The 12,339-nt window shown below is 37.6% G+C and overlaps 1 protein-coding gene across 3 annotated transcripts in view; it reads left to right on the top strand.

Moving 5' to 3' along the window:
- PPM1B (protein phosphatase, Mg2+/Mn2+ dependent 1B) overlaps positions 1-12,339 on the top strand; it is a 77,843-nt gene that overhangs the window by 47,339 nt on the left and 18,165 nt on the right. For all 3 annotated transcript variants that reach the window (XM_054546670.1, XM_009237339.3, NM_001134092.1), the window contains 2 exon segments: positions 4,252-4,363; positions 4,765-4,822. In XM_054546670.1, coding sequence (XP_054402645.1) covers positions 4,252-4,363; positions 4,765-4,822 — 170 coding nt within the window.

The following is a 12,339-nucleotide window of genomic DNA, read 5'->3' as shown; positions in this document are numbered from 1 at the left end:
ACGTGAGAAACATGTAAGAACACATTGAAGATTATGTCAGATGCAGTCATATTCCTATTGATAATATCATTAAGAGGAGCTGTTTTTATAGAAGTTAATATTTAATGATAAATTGTAGTATATTGGGGTTGCAGATTGCTGACTGTAGTTCATCAGAAGGTGGGAGGAATTCTCTTAGTTTCCTTCTTCCTCATTCATAAAGAAACCGGGTAGTTTTTATTTTAGGAAGAGCTCTCTAGTTTGGTCAGCTGCCTGTTATGTGAACTTATCCAACTTGCTTAACCCCTCAAGCCTCCAGTTTCTTTATTGGAAACTAAAGATAAAAACACCAATCATGGAGTTTTTTGTTTTTTGTTTTTTGAGACAGTCTCGCACTGTCACCCAGGCTGGAATGCAGTGGCGCGATCTTGGCTCACTGCAGGCTTCGCTGCCCGGGTTCACACCATTCTTCTGCCTCAGCCTCCCGAGTAGCTGAGACTACAGGCGCCCGCCACCACACCTGGCTAATTTTTTGTATTTTTAGTAGAGATGGGGTTTCACCGTATTAGCCAGGATGGTCTCAATCTCCTGACCTCATGGTCTGCCCGCCTCGGCCTCCCAAAGTGCTGGGATTACAGGCGTGAGCCACTGTGCCTGGCCCCATAGAGTTTTTTTTTTTTTTTTTTTTTAATAAATTGTTATAAAAAAAGCTTATTGATGACACTTGTTAAAGATGGTAAGGCAGATATTTTTTCAGGGGGGCCATGGCAGTAGATATAGGGACCACTATGATGGAATCTTGCAGTGGCAGAAAGAAATTAAACTCAACTTGGGGTCCCATAAAGATAAGTGGAATTTATAACTAAGGAGCTGAGTGCTTGAAGGGAGTGTCAGTGGATGGAAAATTATTACTAAGAGGAAGCATCAACATAAGGGGTTTCTGGCTAAACTGAGTTGATAGGATGGCAGGCCAGGCTAAAATATCCAGAGTGGTCATATATCAAGTGTGTGGGGGTTTTCAGTAAACTGAGCAAGATTCTCATTCAGCCTGGTTTCTACAAGGACAGAGAGGGAGCCTAAAGGTCTCCTAGTCAGAAAGAACTCAAGAGTCTTGCTGAAGGTTTGGTCCAAGCAAAGAGTTTTTGTCAAAATAAATGAGAATTATGTTTGTTAAGCACCGATTATGGTGCCTAGCACGTAAGTCCTCAGCAAACTGTAACTTTGTATGAACTCTTAACTTCTGTAATAGCCACGTTTTAATTTCTTAAAGTTGTGGTCAATTCAGTTTAACATGAGTTAATAATTTAATATTAATTTTCTTTTGCATAGGTTGTAACTTTCTGAAGTATATATTATATAGGCGAGATAACAAATATGTAATATGATCTCTAGGGCCTGTAGCAAATAGTTATTAATCAGGAGACAAAATTGTTAGCTAGGCAGCCACTACAAATCAATTTAAGTTGGTACTTAAAATGTAACTTCACAGTAGCTCACACCTATAATCCTTGGGATGCCGAGGTAGAAGGATTGCTTGAGACTAGGAGTTCAAGACCAGCCTGGGCATCATAGACCTACAAAAAAGTTTTAAAGATTAGCTGAGCATGGTGGTGCACACCTGTAGTTCCAGCTACTTGGAAGACTGAAGCAGGAGGATTACTTGAGTCCAGGAGTTTGGTGTTACAGTGAACTATGATGGCACCACTGCACTCTAGCCTGGGCCACAGAGTAAGAACATGTCTTTAAAAAAAAAAAAAAAGTAATTTTTTATTCGTAAAGCAGTGTTCTTCAGGAGCATTGTGTTTCTTCTGGGGTTTTAAATCGTGTAATATGACATTAAATTTTGTGGTAAATACATTCTGGTGTACTTGGTAAATCTGTGTGTATGTTTTTAATGATGACTGGTAAGGTGGGAAAGGAATAATATTAAAATAAACAGGGAATAGTAGTTCACCTAAATTGATGAATTATATATTTAATGATTGCTTTCTACATATAGGTTTACTCAGTGTTTATTGAACATGTGTCACTGAGGATACAGCAGAAAAGGAAATCTCATGTAATTTGTATTCTAGTAAAAACCTATTTTTTTAATAGAGAAATAAAATAGAGTAAGTAGAGAGCAACAAAGAATATTGGTTAGAAATGTCTCTGTGAGGAAGGACATTTGAGCAGCCCTGCATGGAGAGAGAATATCTGAGGGAAGAACATTCCAGGCAATGAGAACAGCAAAGACTAGAAGGGAATGTTCTTAGTGAGTGCAGCTGGGTTAGAATGAGCCAGTAGAAAACTAGAGGAAGATTAAGAGGTTTGTAGGAGGCGTATCATGTAGCGTCCTGTAGACCAAAGGGAGGACTTTGGGCTTTATTTGACTTGTGGGAATTCATTGGAAGATTTTGAGTACAAGAGTGATTTGTTCTTTTTTCCAAAGGATCTCTCTTAGTTGCTGTATGGAGAAGAGATTGTATAAAGGGGACAAGAGAAGCCAAAATACCAATTAGAAATTATGCATTAATGCATGGTAGTGGTAAATTGGACTAGAGTAGAGGGGTGTGAAAATGTCTGGAGACATTTTGGGTGTCATAGCTGAGGGGGGTGCCACTGGCATCTAGTGAATGGAGGCCAGGGATGCTGCTTAATATTCTACAGCACACAGGACAGCCCCCACAACAAAAGAATTGTCTGGTGTAAAATGTCGGTGTTGTTGATGTTGAGAAGCCTTATACTATAAGACGCAAATTTAAGGTAGAAAACTTACAGTCCTGCTTTCATGAAGCTTGCAGTCTATGACCCAATAAACATCGTGTATATGGGAGTATATAGCATTATCGTATACAGTACATGTCATGCATATGGGAGTGTATTGCAGTGTACCTACTCAGACTTAGGTCAGAGAAGGATTTGAGAATGTGACATATAAAATTGAAACCTCAAGGATGAAAATAGGCATTCATAGCTGGGCATGGTGGCTCAGGCCTGTAATCCCAGCATTTTGAGAGGCCGAGGCGGGTGGATCACGAGGTCAGGAATTCAAGACCAGCCTGGCCAACATGGTGAAACCCCGTCTCTACTAAAATACAAAAATTAGCTGGGCGTGGTAGCACATGCCTGTAATCCCAGCTACTCGGGAGGCTGAGGCAGGAGAATCGCTTGAACCAGGGAGTCAGAGGTTGCAGTGAGCTGAGATAGCACCACTGCACTCCAGTGTCTCAAAACAAAAAGAAAAAAAAAAGGACATTCACCATACAAAGGGGTTGGATTAGAGTGAAAAGTGTTCCCAAACCAATGAAAAGAGTATGTGAAGATCTAGAAGCAAAATTCTGAATAGATCCTTTGGAAATGAGGGAGGCAGGGGCAGAGTTGAAAGAGTAGTGAAAGTCAACATAAGGGTCTTGTGAGGCATGGTAAACAGTTGTTTTGAAAATAAGGCCTGGGCTGGGTGTGGTGGCTCACACCTGTAATCCCAGCACTTTGGGAGGCCGAGGAGGGTGGATCACCTGAGGTTGGGAGTTTGAGATCAGCCTGACCAACATGGAGAAACCCCGTCTCTACTAAAAATACAAAATTAGCCAGGCATGGTAGCACATGCCTGTAATCCCAGCTACTCAGGAGGCTGAGGCAGGAGAATTGCTTGAACCCGGGAGGCGGAGGTTGCAGTGAGCCAAGATCACGCCATTGCACTCCAGCCTGGGTGACAAGAGTGAAACTCCATCTCAAAAAAAAGCTGTAGAATGTAACTATTTCAGGTAAGTATCAACTTGTAAAAATGATTTTTAATTTCTCCCCTTTTTCTTATAATTCTTATCTAGCTAAACTTTTGTTATCCTTTAGTAATGGCATTCATAACTTTTATATTGTTTTTACTTAATATTAGATCAGAAGTATTTTTCCATATAGCTGTTACTGTATTCATCAAGACACCTATTTCTTAATTTTTAGTGATTATAAACCATTTCACTCAATAGCTACACCAAAGTTTTTTTAACGTCCTCTTGTTGCTGAACATTAGTTTGTTCCAGTTTTTGCTTTAATGAGTAATGCTGGAATGAACATATATATGCAAATAACTGTTTTTTCTTTTTTCCCCCACATAACAGTGTTTCAGTCAATAAGTAGCTTCTTGTATTACTTTTTTAAAGTTTTTTGTGTGTTGATGGTAATTTTTTTTATCTATTTTAAAATAGGTATTACCAAATAGTATCTCTTGTTTCACTTCTTGGTGAGTACTGGCTTATCACATTAATTTAGGAACTTTTTTTAAAAAACCTACAGAGATTATGGAGAAGTCTGGCGAGGAAGGAATGCCTGATCTTGCCCATGTCATGCGCATCTTGTCTGCAGAAAATATCCCAAATTTGCCTCCTGGGGGAGGTCTTGCTGGCAAGTAAGTAGAACAAAAAGCTAATTTTGAGTTCGTTCATAATTAGTAATTAAATAATTTGGGGTAAGAAAACTTAAATCAGAAGTACATCAATTATCTAGAGGTGAAATGGGTTAGTGTTTCTTATACTAGAGAATAACTCATAAAACTTTATCCAAAAACGATTTTTTTAAAGGAATTATCTATCATACTCTTTGAGTATGAAGTTCCTTCTTTCCTTGCTAAGGAGTACAAATGGATTACGCAAAATCAGATTCTGAGAGTAAAGTGTAGAAGGTATGTTCTTGACAAGTATAGAGTGTAGCAGTTACTTTTTTAGTGTGGTCAGGATGAAATATTGAGATATTCACAAGCTTAAAATTCTGTGTAATTTAATAAAACTAAAGCATGATTTTTTTTTTTAGGCGCAATGTTGTTGAAGCTGTTTATAGTAGACTGAATCCACATAGAGAAAGTGATGGGGTAAGTTTTATTTTATTTCATAAGCATTTGAAGTAATTTCACAATATAAATACTAAATATGAATATATTCACATTAACGAAGTCTATAATAAATTATAGTCTAGTAAATTACTACTGCTTTTCATTTTAAAGTGTCAGTTAAAGTTTAAGAAAATGTATTGAAATGAAGGTAGAGATAAAATTTTGTTTTGTAGATAGCTTTGTTGTCACTTTCTGGGCATCAAATGACCTTTTTTGTTTGGGCTGTCTTTTATTTCTTCTCTATATGTCTGCTTTTCCTTCTTCTCCTTTAAACCTTAATTTTGAGGCAAGAATGCTCTTTTAAATATCTCAATTTCTCCTCCAGCAGGCTGCTGCCATCACCAGAAGTTAGTGATAGTGAGTGAGTTGTTATTTTAATGACTAGACCTTTCAGTACCCCTGTATGCCCACTAGGAATACCCGAGGATAGTTTTTTTCTAATATTATTGTTGTATTATGGGTATATGAGCGTTGAGCTGAGATAACCATTTCTGTTGTACCTTGCTGTACTTCATCAGAGCAAGACTCTATGCCCTTACCTTTTATTTTGCTTTCCTTCGAAATGTCAGTGAGCTGCCAGCTGCTCCTCTATATTGTTTTGTTTTGTTTTGTTTTAGTACTATTACCATGAGACAGAAGTGTCTTTTTTTTTTTTTTTTTAATCCAAGTTAGTTCAAATAAGTATTTTTCTCTTGGGTTTTCAAGTTTTTATGTCTAAAAATAAATTATTTAATTTTTAATATATATGCTTCAAAGCTTTAAGGGAACCAAACTTAGAAATGAAACTGATTGGGAGGAAGAGCCTCCGTCCAGTCTCCAGCTCTTGGCAGGTTGAGAGAGAGAGTATCCATTGGCTAGAAATCATATGTCATCTCAGTTGCATTATTTGCTAGGATTCATTATTGCACAGCCATATAATATAATTTCTTTCCTTAACAGTATAAGTTATCCTGGCAAAAAGGAAAATTTAACAATTAATATAATTTTAGTGAGTCATATAAAAGTGATGCTATATATTGCTAATTATAATTTATATCTTGGTCTAGAGCAGTGATTCTGAGTCTTTTTTTGTGGCAGGTACCTCAAAGTATTAAGAATTGTACCCAAGGCCGGGCACGGTGGCTCATGCCTGTAATCCCAGCAGTTTGGGAGGCCGAGGCGGGCGGATCACCTGAGGTTGGGAGTTCGAGACCAGCCTGACCAACATGGAGAAACCCCGTCTCTACTAAACGTACAAAATTAGCCGGGCATGGTGGCACATGCCTGTAATCCCAGCTACTCGGGAGGCTGAGGCAGGAGAATCGCTTGAACCCGGGAGGTGGAGGTTGTGATGAGCCGAGATCATGCCATTGCACTCCACCCTGGGCGACAAGAGCGAAACTCTGTCTCAAAAAAAAAAAAAAAAAAAAAAAAAGAATTGACCCAAAGCTGAGAAAATTAATTTAAAAATCCAAATATTTTATGTGATCCATCAGAGAACCCTCAAAGAAATGAGTATAGGATGTTGACATGACTAAAAGGATGGTTGGTGGTAATTTGGAAGGTTGAGAGAAGAGACTCTTACCTCTTCAGCTAGATTATAGATTCTTCAGGGCATCCACTACCTTGATTAGAGGAAATAAGCCCTCAGAAGACAGTTACTGATTCATTATTAGCCATAGAAGTACTCCCATTTCCTCAGGTGTTTCAAAGTGCCAAGCTTCATGTGTAATCTTTAAAAATACATATACCTTGCTGGATTTTGGGGTCCTTCAAGAAAATAGTCTATTTTTACTCCAAACAAGGTTTTCTGTTTAACATATACCAAGAATAACTTTTAAATTTTTTAAAAAGAAAAAATGATTACACATAGTAGCTACATAAACAGGGAATAAATAGGCAACAGAACTATGAAACTGGGGGGAAATGCTCAATATATAAACCTTACCTTAAATAGATTATTATTTGGCTATAGAAATGGGATATATGTACTTAATTACCTTTATACATAAATGTTCTGTCAACATCAGCAGATCAAACACTGACATTGTGTCGTATAGTGGATTCACAGAGGGAGAAGACTAGAAAACCTAAGACATGACCCCACCTGTGTGCCTAGTGCAGCTTACACTGCAGTTATAAACACACCTTAAATGATCAAAATATTTCATATAGCTTAGTAACAAATAAATGACAAAATCCAGAATGTGACCATTGCCGTGTGACTTGGACAGTGATTGCTGTAAAAGTTCAGCTACTTAAGCAGGGGGAAAGTCAGCTTCTTAGAGAAAAGATAGGATTTGAAGAATGATTTGAATGGTAGAAATGACATGAGGATGATGACCTTTCAAGTGGACTAGAGAGGCAAGGACAAAGTGTAAGATATCTTCAAAAGAAAGGACATCTCTTGGCTAAAGCAGAGAACTGTTGTGGTGAAAAATAAGAATTTAGGTTGCAGAGGTACTTGCTAAGAGACCAGCCTTTTGAACATCATTTTAGAGTAATGGACCACCTTATGTTTAGAGCATAAGAATGATAGATTCAAAAAAATATCTGTGGTATTTTAATCTGTTAGAAACATTTACCGTATTAGATTAAAGAGATGCAGGCAGTCAGGTAGTTGTGAAATAATTACAGAGACCAAATGGTAACTGTAAACTTATTATCATTACATAGATATATAGATTAAAGGAACTTTCCTTGTTTACTGTGAAAACTGACTTTGCAGCCTAGAATTTTAAATGGGGAAATATTATATGCCTTTCACAATAATCACTAACTTAGAAAAATGTTGAACTATAATTGCAAGTAGCAGAAATATGCTGAAAAATACCGCAGAAGGAGAAAGAATGAAGAAAATACAGACATGTGATTAAATTCTGAGCTCTTAACTTGACCCACTGTAGCAAAAAGCTGGCCACAAAGGTGCTCCATAAATGCTTCTTAACAGTGTGGATGATGTCACCAGGAGCTGGATGTTAACTTGCAGGGTGGGAAAGATGAAAGTATGGTAGAATTACAGAAGAGGAGAAAGTTGGAAGGTATTATAAAAATTAAGTTTTTTTTAAATAACAAAATTATTTTTGTTTAGATATTTAACAAAGAATTCTAGCCAGAGTTAAATCAGAGGGTTTTTTAGACTCCCGAATGTCTGCTTTATATCGGACAGAATTGTTCTGTTGTAAATGATTATAAGTAGTACCACTAGAAATAGGGATTCATTCATTTTTCTTATAATTAAGACAAATCTTTTAAATAAATATTTTTCAGAAAGTAGAGTTGAGTATAAGTCAGAAATTAAGTAATTTTAATATATATTCAGAAAGGTTACTATTTAGGGGAAACTTCTTAAGTTGTTTACTAAATTTGTTTTTTAGTATGTGTTCCATCTTCTTACCACAAGCAATATTGATATTTTCCCAACTTTTAAAATATAAATTTGTAACAGAGTTTAGCAGGGATTCTTAGTCTAGGGATTCACGAATCCCCAGAAATCTTTTGGAAAATTTCCAGAAAAAGCAAAACTACATTTTGCTGTAAGTTGTCTTTGTATTAGACAGGGCTCTGGGATCACACTCCTTCCCTTTTTCTAAAATGCTAGTTTGTGTTTTATAATTAGAATATAAATTCTGTGAGATCTGGGACTTCATCTGATTCATTTGTGTGTATAGTCCAAGCACAATCCTGCCATACGGTGAAAGCTCAGTAAATATTTTTTGAATAGGAAATATTTGTATTTATTCATTTCTAGTAATTTGCTTAAGGCTGTCCTTAAGTCATATATTTAAAAATTAATTTGAAGTTACTAATTGGTATGAAAGTCTGTATTTATAGAGTTTTATATTTTCATGCAAAAAGTTCTTCCCTTGAAAAAGACTCACAATGCTTTTGAATTAGTATGCCACTGATCACGTAGTTGCATAAGTTGGTAATTTTCCAAGGGTAAAGTTGCGCAGGGGGGTGACCTGTATTTACCCAGCTCCTACTTGTGCCAAGCCCCTTATTTATACACACACAGAGTCATAGGTAATCTTCTCAGCACCCTTCTTTTACACATGAGACTTACAGAGATGAGGTAGTTTGCACAGGTCACAAAGCTAAATAAATCGTGCAGCCAGAATTTGAATTCGTCTGACTCCTATTCTCTTTACATTATTCCATGTGGCTTCTTTAAGGTAGTTAGAGATTATGTATGTCTGTACCCTGCCTCTGTCTACCATGCAGGAAAAATCATTTCCCATTCTTTGGTAAATATCATGTTTAGCAGTCTTAAGATACTCTATTGATTGAGACAGGGTCTCATTCTTTGTCCCAAGCTGGAGTGCTATGGCACCATCATGGCTCACTGTAGCCTCAACCTCCCAGGCTCAAGCAATCCTCCCAGCTCAGCCTCCTGAGTAGCTGGGATTACAGGCACACAGCACCACACTTGGCTAATTTTTTGTATTTTTTGTAGGGATAGGGTCTCGCTTCATTGCCAGGGCTAGTCTTGAACTCCTGGGCTCAAGTTATCTTCCTACCTCAGCCTCCCAAAGTTCTGGGATTACAGACATGAACCACTGCATCCAACCACAAGATAATCTGTTTTTAATGGTAAATATTTTATAAAGTTGTCGAAAGGAAGGAGTTAAGCCCAATTCCTTGTCAGTTATTTTTCATTTAAATACACATATTTATCTTAATCCAAAAACGGTTTAAGGCATTTTGATCTTAGAGAAGGGGAGGAAAAACAAGACAGATTAGTCTCTTTTTGAGCCCAAAAGAATCTCTGTATTGTTTTCACATTATTAAATTTTGCATGCATTTTTCTGTTTTACTTCAAACAGATAAATGCAATACCCATAGCTGCTTTTACATTTTTATATCACAGTTTTTAGAACTATGTGAATATTAGTTTTTTCATATTTACTTTTTATTCACTTGTCAAAGCATTGCTATGGAGAAGACCTACACTGTTTGAACATGCAGGCCAGGCGCGGTGGCTCATGCCTGTAATCCCAGCACTTTGGGAGGGCAAGGTGGGAGAATGACAAGGTCAGGAGATCGAGACCATCCTGGCTAACACGGTGAAACCCTGTCTCTACTAAAAATACAAAAAAAAAAAATTAGCCAGGCATGGTGGCGGGCGCCTGTAGTCTCAGCTACTCGGGAGGCTGGGGCAGGAGAATGGTGTGAACCTGGGAGGCGGAGCTTACGGTGAGCCGAGATTGCGCCACTGCACTCCAGCCTGGGCAACAGAGCGGGACTCTGTCTCAAAAAAAAAAAAAGAGAAAATGCACTAACATTAGTCACTATGTTTTTAAGGTATGATTGACATAACACTTATCTTAGCTATGTGGTCTTGACCATTCAAATGACACTGTCTAAAATTATTCATTAAATTTGACATGATTCTTCAAGTAACATGTAATTTATTAGAATCTTCATTAGTCATCAATTGTATCACATTTTGTCATATTCGAGAATTTTTAGTTTAAAAATTTTTTTATCTGACAAGCAGCACATAGGACTTCACAAGAAACGTTTTTACTAGTGTTTACTTTTTCTCTACTGTCATAAGTAGTCATTTTAAGAATTTTGGTTATGGGCCGGGCACAGTGGCTCACGCCTGTAATCCCAACACTTTGGGAGGCCGAGGTGGGCGGATCACAAGGTCAGGAGATTAAGACCATCCTGGCTAACAATGTTGATAACCCGCCTCTACTAAAAATACAAAAAATTAGCGGGACGTGGTGGCAGGTGCCTGTAGTCCCAGCTACTCGGGAGGCTGAGGCAGGAGAATGGCATGAACCCAGGAGGCAGAGCTTTCAGTGAACTGAAATCGCGCCACTGCACTCCAGCCTGGGCGACAGAGCAAGACTCCATCTCAAAAAAAAAAAAAAAAGAATTTTGGTTACGAGAGCTGTGTTTCAAAAGATAAATATTGCTGCAAATAAATATTAGCTGGTTAAATTTTCTTTTTTTAAATGTGCTTAGATTCCCTTCCTTCCCCCTCCTGTTACTACTCTCTGCTTGATTTATCTAATTTCTGTGTCTTATTTGGTGTAAGTTAGTATTTTCATCATGAGAGATTCGATTTTTAAGCTATGTTAGTCTAGCTGATAGCTGATAGTAAAAGCTTAAAAACTAGGGTGGGTGGGAGATGTCCTGAATTCTCATCTGAGTAATTGCCTTCAATTTACTTTACAGAATAATTGTAAACATCCCAGCTGATATGATAGTTTAATCAACATAACTAGTGTTCTATAGTTTTATTAATTTTACTATATTAAGGAAATATAAACTTCAATATGAAATAACCTGTGGTGTTCTATAATAATTTCACCAGTATTTCTTTAGTAAGAGTCTTATCTATATGAGGTACTTCCTATGCAAAAAAAGTCACTCGCCATAATGTATTCAACAGAGCGCAAAGATAGACATTGATGTTAATTATACCTGTGCACAAATCAGAGCTCTGCCGTTTACTAAGATTGTCACCCTGACAAATAACTTAAATCTCTCTGAGCCTTAGTTTCCTCACTTATAAAAATGATAACTGGAGTCCTTACTTTGTAGGGTACCTGTGAGGATTCAGTAAGATTATATATATAAAGTTCTTAGCACAAATATTATTTTTCCTTCCCTAGATGGTAGGAGGACATAGAATGGAATATGAAATTGTCTTTACTCTCAAAGAGTTTGCAGTGTAAGTGGAGAGTCTTGTGAACCATTGCAAGGTAGAGTTAATTGCTATAATAGATGTGTAAAAATAGGTGTGCTATATCAACTGTATGAGTTCAGATAAAGAAAGTGCAGGAACCTAGATAATAGGTTTCTCTTCTAATATTAATGAAAGCCCATGAGAGAGTTACGTAACAGTGTTTGGGAAAATCAAATGTAATGGCTGGGGAAGAGGTTTCAGTCCTCTATTGTCTATCCAGAGTGATGAGAAAATGTAATTTGCCATAAGATAAAATGACTTGTAAGTGTGGTCATTAGCTAAAGTTCTTCTCAATTTAGTGATTCTGTAATGTCAGCCATTGCAAATCCGTGTCTACTTGATTTATTGGTTTGGTTTTCTTTTGCTTTTTATTTTTTTGTTTTTCATTTTTTGAGACGGAGTCTCACCCTGTCACCGAGGCTGGAGTGCAGTGGTGCAATCTTGACTCACTGCAACCTCCGCCTTCCAGGTTCAAGCGATTCTCCTGCCTCACCCTCCCAAGTAGCTGGGACTACAGGCATGCACCACCACGCCTGGCTAATTTTTGTATTTTTAGTTGAGACGGGTTTCACCATGTTGATCAGCCTAGTCTCGAACTCCTGAACTAAAGTGATCCACCTGCCTCGGCCTCCGAAAGTACTGGGATTACAGGCATGAGCCACCGTGCCTGGCTATGGTTTGGTTTTAGTATGTCTTTTTTTTTTTTTTTTTTTTTTTTTGAGACAGAGTCTCGCTCTGTCGCCCAGGCTGGAGTGCAGTGGTGCCATCTCAGCTCAATGCAAGCTCCGCCTCCCAGGTTCACGCCATTCTCCTG

The sequence above is a fragment of the Pongo abelii genome, chromosome 12 (assembly GCF_028885655.2).
Source record: "Pongo abelii isolate AG06213 chromosome 12, NHGRI_mPonAbe1-v2.0_pri, whole genome shotgun sequence".
Classification (NCBI taxonomy): Eukaryota; Metazoa; Chordata; class Mammalia; order Primates; family Hominidae; genus Pongo; species Pongo abelii.
The sequence above is the reverse complement of the archived record's forward strand: the minus strand, read 5'-3'. Positions and strand labels throughout refer to the sequence as shown.